Source organism: Zeus faber (genome assembly GCF_960531495.2).
Source record: "Zeus faber genome assembly, chromosome: 3".
In the NCBI taxonomy this organism is placed as follows: domain Eukaryota; kingdom Metazoa; phylum Chordata; class Actinopteri; order Zeiformes; family Zeidae; genus Zeus; species Zeus faber.
In genome coordinates, this window is record NC_137190.1 from 35,034,544 (window position 1) to 35,053,048 (window position 18,505).

At 41.7% G+C, this 18,505-nt stretch overlaps 1 protein-coding gene across 2 annotated transcripts in view; it reads right to left on the reverse strand.

Moving 5' to 3' along the window:
- Nucleotides 1–9,736: 9,736 nt before the first annotated feature.
- Nucleotides 9,737–18,505, reverse strand: part of dhodh (dihydroorotate dehydrogenase) — a 29,435-nt gene continuing 20,666 nt past the window's right edge. For both annotated transcript variants that reach the window (XM_079997446.1, XM_079997445.1), the window contains exons 4-9: nt 18,330–18,412; nt 17,146–17,333; nt 16,283–16,396; nt 11,444–11,597; nt 11,174–11,333; nt 9,737–10,212 (exon numbers count right to left, since the gene is read on the reverse strand). In XM_079997446.1, coding sequence (XP_079853572.1) covers nt 10,113–10,212; nt 11,174–11,333; nt 11,444–11,597; nt 16,283–16,396; nt 17,146–17,333; nt 18,330–18,412 — 799 coding nt within the window. In that variant the 3' untranslated portion in view covers nt 9,737–10,112. The remainder of the gene's footprint in view (nt 10,213–11,173; nt 11,334–11,443; nt 11,598–16,282; nt 16,397–17,145; nt 17,334–18,329; nt 18,413–18,505) is intronic.

An 18,505-nucleotide genomic window follows, 5' to 3' on the forward strand; every position in this document is an offset into this window, starting at 1 on the left:
ACATACATATACATACTTTCATACATACAGTATATGTAGTGAAATGTCAATGCAACGCACCTGGTGATTAAGCACAGTATGTTCTAGACTGAACACAATAGCTACCTAAAAATGTCTACTTGACTAACTGATTCCTAAAACGTAATGCAGTAAGTAAGTTGAATAATATAGAATAAAATTAAATAAGAACTCAAAGGTAATGCAGAGTGGGGCTACAAAATAGAAATAAGGGGAATAGACTTAAGTATATGAGATAGGCTATTATGTTTATACAGATATGTGCATTAAAGTGGAATGTGAATAAAGTGAGGTACTGTGAGTAGAGATATAAAGTACAGTATACAACAGTACAGCGCAGCAATACAGTAACACCGAACACAACAGAAATACAGCACAGTATGCAGTAACCCAGAACAGTGATACAGTATGCTGTACAGTATGCTACATACAGCACAGTAAGGCAGTGGAGCCTATGTGTGTGACTCAGCGAGGACCCCTGGTTAGTTCAGCATTGACAGTACTTATGGCTTGCGGGAAGAAACTCTCGGTCTCTCTGTCTTTGCTGAGTGACTGCGGAGGCGCTTGCCTGACCGCAGCAGCTGGAACAGTCCATTGTTGGGGTGATGAGGATCCCATGATCCTATGGGCTCTGCTACTACACCTCCTGGTGTATAAGTCCTGCAGTCCCCTCCTGGGGAGGGTAGTTCCAGTGGTACGTTCAGCTGAACGCACCCCCCTCTGCAGGGCCCGCCTGTCCTGAACAGTACAGTTCCCAAACCAGGCAGTGATGTTGCCTGTCAGGATGCTCTCCACCGCCCCATAGTAGAAGGACTTGAGCATCGTTGTTGTTGTTGTTAGTGTGTGTGTGTGTGTGTGTGTGTGTGTGTGTGTGTGTGTGTGTGTTTTGTGAGATTGGGGTTGGTGCTGCTGTTTCTGTTGTTGCTGTTGTTTCTGTTGTTGCTGTGGTTGCTGCTGTTTCTGCTGTTGCTGCTTTTGTTTGTGTTGTTTCTGTTGTTGCTGCTATTTTTGCTGCTGCTGTTGCTGTTGTTGTTGTTTCTGTTGTGAGATTACAGTGAGAGGATCATAACAAGGGTGTGTTTTTCAGAGAGAGAGTAAAATGGATCTCTCTCCCGAGGTTTGGATGAAAAGTTGACCTGTAATTTATGGACCCTAATTAAAGCACTTTGACTGGATTGAGATTAGATGGTCCACACTGTTCCGGTTCCAGTGAGAGCTACTACTTCCGGTTCCGGTGACGTCTTCGTGTGTGCGTTACTTTGTTGAATCGTTTCCCAACTTTACCTGATTTTGGATTAGGGATTTTGGATTGTTAGCACTGTGATATCCTTACTATTTCCTGGTTTTGACCCTCGCCTGAACTACTTTTTTTGATTTTTGAATGTGGATTTTGGCTTGGCTAGCACTAGCTGTTGCTACTGTTGTTGCTGCTGTTGTTGCTACTGCAGTTGTAGTTGTTTTTGTTGTTTCTGGTGCTGGTAACAGCTTTTTGTTGTTGTTTCTGTTGCTGCTGGTGATGCTTCTGTTGTTGTTTCTGTTGTTGCTGCTGTTGTTGCTTCTGTTGTTGTTTTTGTTGTTGTTTGTGTGTGTGTATGTGTGAGGGGGGGTCCTATGCTGGAGATTTGTGTGTGCTGTGAGATCTGTCTTTTTTATGAGCTGACTGTTCTTATGATTGCAGACATTTTATGCTGCTGTTTTTATTGTCTGCTGCCGTTTCTGTTATTGCTGTTGTTGCTATTGTTGCTGCTGTTTCTGTTGTTTCTGCTGCTGTTGTTTCTGTTGTGAGATTACAGTGATAGGATCATAAGAAGTGTGTGTTTTGAGAGAGAGAGAGAAAGAGAGCGAGAGAGAGAGAGAGAGAGAGAGAGAGAGAGAGAGAGAGAGAGAGAGAGAGAGAGAGAGAGGGGTCAATAGGATCTTCCTCCCTAGGTTTGAATGAAAACTTGACCCGTAATTTACAGACGTTAATTAAAGCCCCGTGAGATGGTGCACACTTGTTGACTCATTACAGCCGAGGAGATTTCCAGTTCCGGTGAGAGCTACCACTTCCGGTTTAGGTGACATCTTTGTGTGTGCGTTACTTCAGTGAATCGTTTCCCAACTTTACCTGATTTTGGATTACAAATTTTGGATTGTTCGCACTGTGATATCCTTACTATTACCCGGCTTTGACCTTCGCCTGAACTGTTTTTTTTTTTTTCGGATTTTGGAATGTGGACTTTGGCTTGGCTAGAACTACTGTTGCTGCTGTTGTTGCAACTCCTGTTGTCGTTGTATTTGTTGTTGTTGTTTATGTTGTTGCTGCTGGTGTTGTTTCTGTTGCTGCTGCTGTTGTTTTTGCTACTGTTTCTGATGTTGCCACTGTAGTTGTTTCTCCAGTTTATGTTGTTGCTGTTTCTGTTATTGTTTCTGTTGTTGCTGCTGTTTCTGTTGTTGCTTTTGTTTCTGTTGTTGCTGCTGTTTCTGTTGTTGTTTCTGTTGTTGCTGCTGTTTCTGTTGTTGGCTCTGTTGTTGCTGCTGTTTTTGTTGCTGCTGCTGTTATTTCTGTTGTTACATCATTAACATATTGGTAGACTTTTATAATAAGCTATAATGTTGTGGTTAATTATTAACCCCCACATGAAAAGAAACTGATTACATCTTATACTCAACCACAAATAATCAAGGTATAACTATTATAAAACGTTTTAAAATGTATGTTGTAAAACCCCCAAATAAGGGAAGTAATGAAATAACAGAAAGGACTTAAGTCTTCTACAAAAACAGGCCCAAAGAAAAGAGAAAATCCAAGTACAGTTGAGACAAAGGAGTTCCAAGAATCGTGGAGACAACTCTTTTATAGGAAAGGAGAAGCTGTTTGGAACAGGCCAAGGCCATATGCCCATATATGATGCAGGAGTTCTAGGAATCATAGAAAAAACCCTCTTCCAAGAAAAGGGAGGCCACATGGTAACAGGACTGTGAGCTGTGACTAGCCCACACCCCACAAAAACTGTGATTGGTTCTATAAAACCCACCGCCCAAAAAATAGAACCAAGCAACAAAACTGTCGCTAGTACCCTGCGATGAAACGGGCAGAACATGAAATTGGAGAAGAGTACATCTCGGGATATAAGGAAGCCCAAAAGGTTTGGTTAGTCAGTTGGACTCCAGGGTCCCTCTCGATGTTTATTGCTGTACTTGATGCTCGGATACACAAACTTTTTTGCATCTGATTCTGCTTGGTTCAAGTGTTTTTATCTTCTCAGTTTTTTGGGGGCCAGAACAGATATAAATGTCGTCAAGCGATCCAGACTTTTCACTGGCCCAGGTCTGGACATTTTTTGGTCATGACAATATCACCCGGATAATGAATCACATATATCAAACATTAACTCATTCCTCGATGATATCGACCTCCCTAAAATTTCCATAGAGCAGTCTACCACATTAGATAAACCGCTGACTCTAGAAGAACTCAGGAAAGCTCTATTCTCTATGCCCAACAATAAATCACCTGGGTCAGATGGCTACGCAGTGGAATTCTATAAACACTTCTGGCCACGTATATCCCCATTATTCATCAGAAAGGTTACAGAGATAAAGTCAACCTCCACCATGCCTCTCATTTTGGTTTTGCTCAAACCAAAGAAGGACCCAACGCTCACCTCCAGTAATAGAACCATAAGCCCAATTAATTGCGATTTAAAGAGTATTAGTATAACACTAATAATAGTAATTCTAGTTAATTAATTCCATTCATAATTCATCCAGACCAAGCTTTGTCAAGGACAGCCACTCATCCAGCAATATGCGCCACATATTCAGTCTGATCATCTTATCTCAAAGGAACAACTTAAATACTCTTATTGCTTCTTTAGATGCCAAAAAAGCATTTGATAGAGTTAATTGGACATATCCCTTTTCCACCCTCAACAAATTTGGCTTTGGAGAATTATTTATTCAGTGGATCAGAATCCTGTACAACTCTCCATCTGCTGCTGTAATCACCAAGGGTTACACTTCACAGCGTTTCACTCTACAAAATGGCAAGACAGTAATATCATTGGCATACAAACGGGAAACTCTGTTCACAAAATCAGTTCATATGCAGATGATATTTTACACAATATCACAATATCACCCCTACCGGAAGAGTTCAATCTTATATCTAAATTCTCAGCTATCTCAAACTTGTCACTGGACTAAAAACATGGTCTTACCACTCATTGAGGAGGACTGGAATGCTGTAACCCAGAAACTTCCCTAAACTGTCACAACGATCAACATAAGATACTCTGGTATTGATATCTCCACCAATCTGTCAGATTTGTTGACGCTTAACTTTACTCCATTCCTCAAATCAATTGAAGGAAGACCTCACTCGATGGAACAACCAATCCATCTCACTAATTGGTATGATATACTACCAAAAATTAACTATATATTTTCAATTACCCCAGTCCAACCAATAGTAAATTGGTTTAATACTCTAGACTCAAGAGTCAATAAATTATATTGGAAATACAAGAAACCGAGAATTAAACTATCAACACTACAGAAAAACAGACAAGACTGTGGAGGCCTAGCAGCCCCAAACTTCAGATACTACTCTTTAGCAAACCATCTTGAAGCTATAATTAAATGGTTACAACCACAGCAACAATTGGGCCATGGATGGTGAGACATTGAAGAAACAGAATGTCAGGAGTTATCAACATCTGATCTCCCATTTCTTACTGAATCAAAAGTGCTCCTGGGTGGTGCCTGCGGCTGGCGTCTGTGTGTTGGTTTGAGGCGTACTTGTGGGATGGGGCCCGGATTGGTGGCCAGGGGTGCGGGTGTTGGCTCCGTGGTTGCTCCAGTCAACCATGGCGTCCGTCAAGGCTATGTGCTTGGTCCAACACTCTTCATCATCTACCTGCTCCCCCTTGGCCAGATCATTCATCACCATGGTCTCAACTTCCACTACTACGCTGATGATACACAGCTTTATCTCAGCACCTCACCATCCACTCAGTTCCCCCCACAGTCTCTGGTCAACTGTCTCCATGCCATAAAAACCTGGATGACAACAAACCTACTCAAACTCAACAGAAAAAAGTCAGAGCTCATGGTTGTGGCCCCTAAGCCGCTGCTCCGGAAGGTTGGAGATCTTCTCCTCCTTGTTGACGGCTGTTTGATCAAAACATCTCCCAGGTCCGCAACACAGGTGTTATCCTGGACTCTACCCTCTCCTTTCAGTCTCACATCAGATCTATCACCAATCAGCCTTCTATCACCTCAAAAACATCTCCCGTCTCCGTCCCTCACTCTCAGACTCCGTGGCAGAAACCCTCATCCATCCTTTTATCACCTCCCGGTTGGACAATTGTAACAGAGTCTCGTCCGGGTTTTCCAGCAAAGCACTGGACAAGCTCCAACATGTGCAGAACTCAGCTGCCAGGGTTCTCACTCACACCAAGCCCTGGCAGCATATCACCCCCACCCTCATCCACATCCACTGGCTCCCGGTCAAGTTCTGCATCTCTTACAAACTCCTCCTCCTCACATACATCCTCCTCACGCACTCGCCCCCCAATAGCTGTCCGACCTCCTCCACCAGCACACTCCATCCCAGGAACTTGCGGTCCTCAGACATGGGTCTGCTGTCCATCCCCCATACCAGATTACGAACTTTCGGGGACAGAGCTTTCAGCGTGGCAGCCCCCACCCTCTGGAACTCTATCCCTCCCGTAATCCGTAATGCCCCGACCCTGGACACTTTCAAAACAACCCTCAAGTCCCACCTTTTCACCATGGCCTTTCCCCATTAGTTAGCTAATTTAGCTATTCCTTTGTTTTTGTTTTGTTCCTCCCTACCTTAATCTGTACCCCCTCACAAAGTGTATGGCAGTTCTGTATTGACTAGACACACCTGCCCACACTGTAACACCACCACCACCAAAGGCTCGTCTGGTGACAACAGTCGCTGATGCATAGCGCTCTCCTTGACGTCTCCAACATCGTTGGCGGCCATCATTTCTGCTCAACGTGAATCAACTTTCATCAGAGAACAGCACTGAGGCCACTGGTCCCTCGTCCAGCGTCAACCTGGCCCGTGCAAGACAATGATGCCTGTGCCTGGTGGTGTGGTCAGGTACCCTTGCAGGTCGTCTACCACGCTGATGGAAACGGTTTTGAATGGTCTGACGTGACATTTGGGTGCCTCTCACCTCCCTTAAATGTGCCTGGAGTTGAGTGGCATTCATCATCTGCTTCCGCAGGGCACTGTTCACAATGAGGCGCTCATCAGTGTGGGATGTGGCCAAAGAACGTCCACTTTTATGCCTTTCTGTGACTCTTCCAGTCTCTCTGTATCTCTGTTGGAACCTGCTGATGACACTCTGTGAGACTCTAAGCTCAGTGGCCACTTCCATCTGAGAAAATCCTGTTTGGCATCTCGCAATGGCGAGGTACTGTTGATCAGTTGTTAGGTGTCGTCTTGGTTTCATGATGTCCAAATGTGAACAGCATGAAGAAGAGGACTGTTTAAATACCAATTCTAATTGAATCAGGAAATTTATTGGTTGATTCATGGATCAAACACCTGTTGTGAATTTTGCCGTTCAGCTCCTTGTTAGAGAACAGCAAGTTGTGCAAAAAGTACTGAAACACTGAACAGTTGGATATGTGCATTCAGAAGTTTAGAGAAGGTCAAATTAAATTCACCTGTAAAGGTTATAGTTTATTTTAGGTTCATCCTGAAATTTCATCCGAAAGCCGAATATCCCTAACTTTTTGTGAGTAGTGTATTTTAATTTATTTTATTATTGTTTATGTACTTTCCGCTTTCTTGCTGTGGTTTCCATTGATTTTTGTTTGCAAAAAGAAACTAAAATAAAATAAAAATTTGATCACAAAAAAAAATAAGAAGTTGGAATGAGGGGTAAAAATATAAAAAAAAAAACATGGGCTAGGGTTCATGGGATGCTGGTGTGAGGATTACTGTTTTATGAGAGACCCAACGGATGTGTGGCCATAAAGTTTAGCTACGTGTTACGTTTCTGTAAATAAAGCCACCTTCTTTTCTTCGCAGCCAATATGGGATCCAAGGCAGTCTAGACTTGGCCTCAGGAGAGTTTGGGAGAAAGCTTAGCACTCAGTCGCTCACAGCTGATCCTCCCAGAGTTGTTCGTCCATTATTGACCATGTCTACCGACTGCTGTCTATTTTGGGATGGACATCGGCCAAGCGCCTCAGATGTTTCCACCAGAGCCAATCGGAGACTGGGGAGGCCCTAGATGATGTGTGTCAGTGTCTGTGTGTGTGTGTGTGTGTGGGGGGTTGCATATCCCCTGCTGTCCTCTGGTGCCGGGCTCTGTTTGGTCACTGAGGCAAGCGTAGTTAAAGCCACAAGGACTGTTGGTAATACTGAGAATAATACCCGAGAGCACAGTAACAAAAAATCGTCCGCTTTGGAGTTTTTGGAGGCTGTTTCAATAATATCAGCTCTACTACTCATCACTCCCAGTGAGGCATAGACATACTTAGTGAGCTAGAATCTTAGACGTTATAATCTCATATCCCCCCATTGGATAGAAGAGTAGAGCCCAAGAGGTGGATGCGGCAGACGTGGAGGGAGCGTGGCAATGTAGCAAGCAGGCAGCAAAGTAGGCAGGGCAGGGAGGATTTCCTGCTTAAATAGGCTGGCCCATAAGGGCGTGGAAGTGTGGCGCCCTCAAATTGTCTGACAGAACTAGCTCTGCAAGCTATGACTCATTAATTTAAAGCAGACACAAAGAGAACCTGCCTAAAACCACAGAGCCAGGAGTGCATTGTTGACTGTACGGCATGCTCTTTTTGTCTGCAATTTCACTAGACTTACCACTGAATCACTGTTAAATTTTTGGGGCTTCTTGGAGAACATGTGTTGTACACCCTAACTAGGTGTGTGCATCCCACGCTGCAAGCGGAAATATAACAGCAGCAGCACCCAACAACACACAGTACCTTGTAATCAACTCACAACCAACAAGTCTGCCCCGTAAGTAAGGTTAGTAACGCAACATCAGTCCGGTCAAGGATCACGGGAGGCAGAAAAAATACCCTGTATACCGACACCCAAATGCGCTGCGAAACCACCAAATACAATGTGTGCACAATTATTAGGCAAGTTGTATTTTTGAGGATTAATTTTATTATTGAACAACTACAGTGCTCTCGGTCAATCCAAAATGTTAATATACCTCAAACCTGAATATTTAAGAAAGTAAATGAGGTTTTGGCATTCTTATGAGAATATCTATGTGTGCACAATTATTGGGCAACTATTAGTGTGCAGAATTATTATGCAACTAAATGAAAAACTAAAGTTTTCCCATCTCACTTGTTTATTTTCATCTGTTAAATTAAGAATAATAAACAAACTCAAAATTTACAAATAAACATTTCTGACATTAAAAAAAAAAAATCTGTGACCAATATAGCCACCCTCCTTTTCAATAAGTCATAAGCCTTCCATTCATGACTCTTCAGAGTCTGTCAGTTTCTTGATCTGTTGACAATCAACTTTTTGTGCATTAACAACCACAGCCTCTCAGACACTGCTCAGAGAGGCGTACTGTTTTCCTCCACCGTAAATCTCCCATTTAGGTCAGGTGAGGAGGGAGCCATGTCATTATTTTTTCATCTTTAAGGCCTTTACTGGCTAGCCACACAGTGGAGTACTTCGATGCATGCGATGGAGCATTGTCCTGCATAAAAATCATGGTCTTCTTGAAAGATGCAGACTTTTTCCTGTACCATTGCTTGAAGAAAGTGTCTTCTAAAAACTGGCAGTAGGTTTGGGAGTTGATTTTGAGTCCATCTTCAACCCGAAAAGGTCCAACTAGCTCATCTTTAATAATACCAGCTCATACCAGTACCGCACCTCCACCTTGCCGGCGTCTGAGTCGAAAAGGAGTTCTGTGCACGTTACTGATCCAGCCACGGGCCCATCCATCTGGTCCATCAAGAGTCACTCATCTCATCAGTCCATACAACCTTTGAAAAATCTGTCTACAGATATTTCCTGGCCCAGTCTTGACGTCTCAACTGATGTGTCTTGTTCAGTGGTGGTCGGGTTTCAGCGTATAGTTGTGCAAATTGAAAACTATCTGAATATCTCAGTTTTCATATACAATCCCTTAAACAGCCTGGACATCTTTGATTAAAATAAATAAATAATTACATTTAGGATGTTAATGCAACTACATGGAAAAACCGAATTTACCCGCCAGTATTAGCATAATTTACGACTGTCGCGTGTGTTTTAGATTACTTAGCGAGCTTCGGGAAAGAATGTCTGCGGAAGTGATCGGAAGATTGCCGGTTCGATTCCCGGCTCCTCCTGGTAGCCTGCTGAAGTGTCCTTGAGCAGCCACTTATCTCCCTAACTGCTTCCTGAGCACCACTATATGGCAGCCCACTGCTCCTAGATATGTCAGTTGAAATAACTAACTTTTTCAAGGCTACAGGAGACTCTCTCTCCACTCTGAAGAAATGTCAAAACATAGTTCCTTATTTTAAGAATACAGTTTTGTGAACTGTTTTATAATAAGAATTCATCCCAATTGTAGATGCTTTTGCATGATTAAGTTTACCCCCCCGCCCTTATTTTTTTGCAGTGCTACTACTTCTGATTGAAAAAACACAGTAATCACAGAATACATTTTTGTCTTATTGCTGCATGAACTTTATATAGAAAAAGAAGGCACAGACAACAATGCGGCTTCTCGCTCAAATTAATTTCGTTGTTTGGACCTCTGTGATGATCACCTCCTTACCATTGACCATACGGTTGACTAAATCCACTATTTTACAGGCACACAAAAGATCTTCTTTGGATGTGCGAAAAGGTACACATGGCTGAGACAGAAAAGAAAAAGTTGTTGGGAGTTTCAGAAAAATTATTAATTAAAATAAATTAAAATAGAATTAGCTTCCCATTTTTACATTCAGAATATCGGTGAATATTTAAATAGCATCGTTAAAAAGAAAAAAATACTAACATAATTTTAACAAGGGTTTCAAGTAAAAAGTTTGGTTTGAGGTCTGGCCGTCTAGTTGCTGGTCCAGCTGAACTGCCAACATCATCAGCCTTCACTCTCTCTCGGGGGTTGGCTGCGTTTGTGCACACGCCTGGTCCGGTGGTCAGCTCCCACTGCCTCCGCTACGCTGCTGAAACCCTCATCCCTAACAACATCCATTGGCAACGACATTGGCAATTGGTCAAGAACAAATTTAAATAAAAACATTTACAAGGAAATTGATTCTGTGGATTGGTGTTTCACTGTAGAATACCAATTATGTACGAATGAATGAATTAAATTTGAAGAAGGAAAGGAAGAAAGCAGGTGTGCATAAATTAAATTTAAGGACTTTCAATTACATTTTCCATAGAGGCTCATGCACAAAAGTGGACTGAAAATGTGTTCAATGGACATAATGTGTGGTAGAAATTTGCAGGGAAATGTCCTCAAATAGGAAGATCTTTGAAAGCACTTCACTTTTCCACAACTTGGAATTTTAAGATGAATGAAGGTACAATTACTATTTCTTAGGAGACCAGTTGAGCTGCTAGCTTTACACTGGTGATCTTGTGAATTGGTGGTCGAAGATGAAAAGCAAATTAGCGTTCAGATAAAGAATACAGGAATGTCTGACTTTATTGATGGCCAGTAACACACACAAATACACTCCAAGGTGTGTATAATGAGTAGCGTTTGTGTGCATTAATTTTGTAAAATGGACACAACAATGTGAATCTGAAGGACCTTGTAAAATATATATATTTAAAATGTCAACAGATCAGACATTTAAGTGACATCTATCTTTATACATACATACACATACATATACATATATATATATATATATATATGTATATATACACACACACATACATACATACATACATACACACACACACTTATTTACTTTTTAAAGGGACACATTTTGATTGTATGTGGTTGCTACAGCTATAAATCAAATGGCTTCTGCCTGTGCCTTTTTCTTTAGATTATTCACTAGTAGTATTCTCAAGTGGAAACAAAGCATCTGACTTGTAAACAAGGGTTTTCAAAGAGCAGTCCTTCAAATAAAAGGAGAAACATTGAAACTGTTAACTGCCAACCACAAATGTGTTCCTGCTTACTTGAGAAGTTGTTCCAGTTCCCTTTTGATCCTGGTCACAAGCGGTGGGCCCTGGTAGGCGAAGGCTGTGTAGAGCTGAACCAGCGACGCTCCCGCACGGATCTTATCCATGGCATCCTGGCCACTGGCAACTCCCCCTATTCCAATAATGGGTACCTTGCCTGATGACCAACCAGAGCACAGCGGGGGTTTGCGTAGTGGTCGGTGAAAGCCATTTAATTTACATTGTTACGTCAGACCATGCAAATGGCCGGCCATCTTGAATGAGTACCTTTGGTGAGGACGTACATCTCCCTGACGGTCTGGGTGGAGAGCTCTTTGACAGGCTGGCCACTCAGCCCCCCCGGCTCAGACCTCTGAGGATCACGCAGCAGCTCTGGTCTGGACACAGTGGTGTTGGACACCAGAAGGCCGTCCACTCCCAGCTATGAGCACATGTATGGAGGACGTGTGTCAAAACAAAATGTAGTGTATCCCATTTGTTATGTGGCATGTCATGTGTGCATAATTTACAATCTGATTATGTTTTCTGTGGACAAAGAATGACTTTTAAAAATTGTTCCTGATAGGTCCATTCAATAGATTACCATCAAGCTTTTCCGCCTAGCTTGTTTGGGAGCAGGCTACAATGAGCCTTTAAGAGTGGCTTAGAGCAGTGGTCTTCGACCGGGGGTCCGCAGAGGTACTTGCAGTAGAGGGGGTCCGCCAACATCTTTTTTTTGTCAATTACTTTTGTGGGGAACAAAAAATAAATAAATAAATAAATAAAAATAAAAATTAAAAAAAAGGCTATTTAAGACAAATATATCCATTGAATAAACGCCAACCAACACTAGAACAGCAGAGTTTTTTATATCAGTAATCAGCTGAAAGCCGATTCGCAGCTTCAGAAGTTATGGTGCATTGAAAAACCTCTGAATTTTCAGTAACATACTGAACATACACGTGTCTCCGACAGACATAACTGGTGCATGGCTGAACCTCAATAAAACACATGGCAAATGGTTTGTATTATTGTATTGATATCAAACAGCATTTAAAAACAGAGAACATTTTGATTAAACTGTTTTTTCAATACACAAAAGCATATTTCAGTTATAGAAGGCAAACTTGGACTGGGTTATAATAAGAAGCCTAAACAGCATTTCAAATCCTATTTCATATTTTTTAAGCCGCCTTCTTTTCGACTGCTCCCGTTAGGGGTCGCCACAGCGGATCATCTGCCTCCAATACCTTCTGTTTTGCGCATCTTCCTCCCTTACACCAACCGCCTGCATGTCCTCTCTCACCGCATCCATAAACCTTCTCCTTGGTCTTCCTCTTTTCCTCTTGCCTGGCAGCTCCATCCACAGCATCCTTCTCCCAATGTAACTCATCTCTCCTACACACGTGTCCAAACCATCTCAATCTCGCCTCTCTCTCTTTTTTTCCTCCAAACTGTCCAACCTGAGCTGTCCCTCTATTGTACTCATTCTTAATCCTGTCCATCCTTGTCACTCCCAATGAAAGTCTCAACATCCTCAACTCTGCCACCTCCAGTTCAGCCACCTTCCTTTTTGTCAGTGCCACCGCCTCTAAACCGTACAACATAGCTGGTCTCACTACCGTCTTGTAGACCTTCCCCTTCACTCTTGCTGGAACCCTTCTGTCACAGATCACTCAGGACACACTTCCCCACACACTCCATCCTGCCTGTACTCTCTTCTTCACCTCTCTCTAAAGTTGCTCTCTCCGCTGCTTTGGATGGTCGACCCCAACTCATCCGCCTTCTCCCCTCCACTCCATTTGAAGCCTCAAATAAAATAATTAAGCAATTAAATAAATAAAATAAATAAAAAACACACAGTAAGCATCATAAGGTTAAATAAGTTAAATAAAGTCTAATTGTATAATAAATAATGCAAAAGTAAATTCAAGCATTTGTACCGTGAAAAGTTGTATTTTGGATCCAAAATTTTAATCATCTGATTAATTCCAGCCTTGTCTAGAGTTCAGATTGATATGTTCTTTCCAACGCTTGCCTTTCTTATACAATACCACACAGAAGAGAAAAACACTTTGAATGAATATATTGTTTTATGGATGTAATTTACGCTACAATATAAGGACATTGTAAAATCACAGCTGTGTTTAAAACAATACTCAATAAAAAATCAACTAAACAATAAGTTAAACTCTGGTGCCCTCCTAGAGCTCATAAGGACAGAATAAATTGCTGGTTTAAAAATGCTTTCTTTAACATGCAAATTTAGTTGTGTTAATTACTGTAATATTTAATGCCCATAAGACCTTAAGGCTGGTGCTTGGAAGTAGATTTACAGAAGTCAACTTGGTAAGTGTGTCTGGCTGTGTGAGGAGGATATCCAGCTCACACAAAGCTCTAATGTGAAATGCAGTGACGCACAGAGAGAACTGTTCCTAGGGTTTGTGTTCTTCCTCTCTCGTTGCTGCCTCTTCCATTAAAACTACCCCGCCCCCCCATCTCTCTGACCAACGGAGAGAGGCTGCTCTAGCTTTTACATTACATTTACATTTAGTCATTTAGCAGACGCTTTTATCCAAAGCGACTTACAATTGTTCAAACACCGACGGACGCAGCCATCAGGAGCAATTAGGGGTTAAGTGTCTTGCTCAAGGACACTACAGCATGCTAGCAGGAGGAGCCTGGGATCGAACCAGCAACCTTTGGATCACTAGACCACCAGCTCTACCTCCTGAGCTACCATCCCCATGGCTAGCTTTCCTAGCCATCGTGTTCAGTCGTGGAATCTGTGTAAATAGATTGATATAGAGTGGAAATAGAGTGGAGTAGAATGTGTACCGGAGGGGAGGCTCGGGGTGAAACACTGGAAATGACTGGGAAACTGAGGAAGCTCAAAGGTCACTGGTGACTTGTGAAATCACATAGAAACTCAATCTTTTGGCAGCAACTTACTCATGCTAAGGAACACCTCCGGTGTTGGATAGTTTTGTGCATTTTTGATTCAAAGTTTTTAAGGTTATCCAGACACGTTCAATCATCGTGGCTTCAAACAATTTTTTCCCCACACTAAATCCTTTTGGCGACAAGTCTATTGAGCGGGATCTACTATTATTGCTGCTAGCTTGCAGCAGTCTAGTGTCTGCTTTGTTCATCACTGGTTCCTATGGTTATGACAGCCATTTTTTGTTTGGAGAAAAATACGCCATTTACACCTGCCATTAAGATGCAATGTGTATCTCGATATATTATCTGGAGAAGGAAATATGCAAGTTAATGAAAGTTCCTTGTCTCGCGGGAGACAAGGATCCGGTTTCACTTGTCCGTGAAAACAAGCGGGTGGATGAAGATCTAAATCATATCACGGACCTTAATCTGACCAGTGCAATAGATCCAAGCACGTACTGGACTAGATTGTCCGCAATAGGCAGTTTTCCGACAGAGACGCTGAGAACGGCAGCGCTGCTGAATCTGATATTATTCCGGACTTGGAGAACATTTAAACTAGCGGATTTCAACCTGAATGTGACAATGAAACGTAATATTTTCAAGAACTACTGGAGGAGAGCGACCTCACCCCTGTTGCATCATTGTTACGATTGTTGATGACGTGATGAAGTCCGTTGAGGTTAGTGATGCAGATTATGAACAAGTAGTAGTGCACAAGATTCTCAAGTTTACCTGCAAATGCAGCGAGGGGCAAAAAGAAAATGAAAAGAAGCCCCAAACAGGGTCTCAGTGTATAGCTGGGGTAGGTTTGTGGTTAGCCCACATAATAACTCCAACAACTTTGAAGATATTTGGCATACGCACATTTATATATTAAATGACACACAGAGGCTGATAAACAGAAACTCATATTATTGATAGACTCTACATTTTGTTGTGCTGTCCGCACTTTTAAACTCCTAAATAATTCCACTTTTATAAAACATGTATATTCTCACTGTTGAATAAAAGCTTTTTTAAAAACAAAAGATGTGTGTCGATGACGCTGTTCAACATTCCCTTAAAACACAAGAACAATACAGAGATTGCCCCATTCAGCAGGGTGTCAGTTTCCCATTCAGCAGGGTGTCAAGTAGCCATGCGACAACTAGCTAGGCTGTGTTGATCCTCCAACCATTTGCATTCTGGGAGCTGGCTGAATACAAGTGTGGGGGAAAACTTTGAAGGTGATTACCTCAGAAACACAGTTTGCCACACCCTTGTCATTAACAAGTCATAGCTTTAAAAATATTTGCCTGATTTGCACAAGTGCAACCTTGTTTGGAAGCTCTGATTCTTCACTTTCAAGATGCAAGAAAAAAAGTCAAAAGCCACCAAATGACCCGAAAGTATGCGGTGGGTCACATAAGCTTTCGGTGCTTATTTCAGATCTTCCTCCAAAATTGAGGGAGGTAACTGTGTGCGAGTGCCATAGGAAACCATCATGTGCAATAAAAAATATAGAAGAAATATGGCAGGAAAAAAGGTGAAAAGCCACCAAATGTACCTAAAGTCTACGGTGGGTCACAATGCAATTCGTACAGCTGGATAAGAAACCAATTTTGCGGATAAATACTTTTCTTTCTATACATATAGTGGCCCACTGACAAGTTGCAAATTCCTCAGAAGATTTAACATCCAAACTAAAATTCAAGCTGAATAAGGTCTCATGCTGATTGTATTAATCTTGTCTGGTTGCCAGGCTGATGTATATTTCCAAACTAGTGTTCTGCAAGGAAGAATGGGGAAAATGTCAAAAGAATTTAAAGACTGGCAAGCTATGGAAAGCTATGGAAAGACTGGCAAGCTAAGGAAAGATACAGTTGCCAAACTTGTTGTTGCTGAAGTTCAGAAGTATTAACTAACAAGTTTCCCAAAGCTTTGACAAGGCCTTTTTTCCTTTTTTGGTTTTGAAACTGGAAAAGATTAAATAAAAAGTGCTTTAAATTGTGATGAAAGTGTCATGTTTGACAATTTAGATAACAGGTCAGCATCCGTTTACTTGAATATTCATTATAACATGCATTTTGACCGGGGGTGGCAAGATTTCTATATTCCACTGTATTATGGCATTACAGAGTGCTAATTTAGAAAAAGCAGGAAAAGCATGACATAAATTGACTATCACAAATTAATACCAACCTCAGTGACAACCTCAGCAATGTCTTGTTTGTCCCGGGTAGAGAGGTCTGGAGCAATCTTCACCAATACTGGAGGCTTTCCGTCTTGCTGCAGGCCATCACGCTCCTTAAGCACCTGTGTGTAAAGTATACCGGAATGTCACGTTGTTTGGCAAGAGGTGAGAATGGAAAAACTATAGAGTACCGTAGAATCCCAATTTTATTAATCAAGCAAACCTGCCGTTTAACCTTTCACACCTTGGTGTCTTTGAAGCACAAAATAATAGGGCTATTGTCAAATGCTAAATGAATCTGGCTCCACATTAATGCACCAGACAGGATTGTTACGCATGCAAGAACTCTTTCTTTTTTTTCCTCAGTCAAATTGATCAAAATCCCAGGTTGTGACAATAATTGATGTGAAAATGATTAGGGCGCTGAATACTTTAAGGCGTTGTATACAAATAATAATGATTTTAAAGATTTTTGTTAGTTTATGAAAACGAATGTACACAAAGTGCATCAATTGCCTATGTGGCTTGGTAAACTACATCTAGCTAAAAGAAAGTACATACTGCATATTATATAATATAAAAAAAAAAAAATCCAGCAAAATGTTACAGAATAACAGTTCACAGAATAACACAGACACACCAGTTGAAACTAGCATTGTTTTAACTACCATTTTTGTATTAGTAGCTATTGATTTACAAAGAATCTGAAACAGTTAACATTTAACTGAGGTTTCATACACAGAATTCTGTCTACCTAGATATTTCACCATAAATTTTTAAAAGTTCTTCTTTGCTAAAAGCCACAGTCGTTTCTCCTCTTAAGTCAATACAGTTCCCAGCACTATACGCTGGGTGTTTAAGATGGCTGTACCTTGAGCAGCAGCTTGCGAAGCTCGCACTTCCCCTGCAGCTCTCGGAGGCCTGGTGTGTTAGGACTGCTGACATTTACCACAAGGTAGTCTGCTAGAGGACCCAGCAGTCTAACTCCCTGCAGATAGTCTGCTGCTGCATCCTGGGAAAGCTTGTTCTTACCCAGGTTTATGCCCAGAGGCAGGCCGGCTGTAACACACACACACACACACACACACACACACACACACACACACACACACACACACACACACACACACACACACACACCTCATGAGAGCAGAGGCTACTTGACGGTAATTGAATGGGATGCAGGTAAAGACTGGACAATGTGTTCTGAACAGCAAAAGCATGGGAAGCAAGGACAGGTGAAGGAAATCACTACAGAGTGAAATGGAATAGTTATAGCACACTATGTATATTTTTTACCTTAAAATAACAGCTTCTGAATCATTTTGATGGACTTGTAATATGGAAAATGGCACCTCCTTTAATCTCACCCACCCCCCCGAATGCCTGTCAATGCAGTTTCACATGGAGTACGCATTTTTCTGCCAAGATTTTTGCACAGAACTAAAAGTCCAGTCCGACAGAACTTTTGTGTGATGAGAAGATAAATAAAATCTTTGAACAATGGCTTTGTGTGGATATGACCCTGCAAAAAACACATTTGATCAACAGCTGATCTGCATAATCAGAATGAGAAAAGACTTGCAGGACGTAAAGGGAAGCAGGAGAAAACAAAGCTGAAATAGTCGAAATGTGATCAAATGCAAGAAAAACGACCATGTTTGAAAACAGTTCAAATGGCTGCTAAGTGGTCGAAATTTGACCATCAATTTGCATCACTAACCAATATAGCTAGACATTGTAGAGCGCTGGAAGAAGTTGGAAGATGCAGCATGACAGAAATCAAGTGTTGAATTAAGTGCATTTGACTCATTGTCAGTTTTCTTCCATTTATCAAATTGCTGTTAAATTACCATGCATAGAAAGAAAGATTTGGAAAGATTTGCCCTAATATACAAGGAATGCAGGAGAATTTGGACCCTGGGAAAACACTAGGCAAGGGCAAGGACACTTTGGAAGGTTGGCAACGTTTCACAGTTTTGTTCTGTAGCTTCCTGCTGCGGTCATCATCCGCTCCACATTGTACTACTGGATACATTTTTAAATGAGACCTACCTTTGCTGAGTTCTTTCTGGGCTTCTTCCCTGGTCTTCAGCCTCTCCTGTGCGGCAACCATTCCCCGGCTGTTGAATCCATATCTGAGACATGTCACAAACACAGTGGGTTAGACGATAACGCATCAATATTATTTGGCGTCTTTCAATGGTTTTGTATCGTCGTGAAAGTAAATC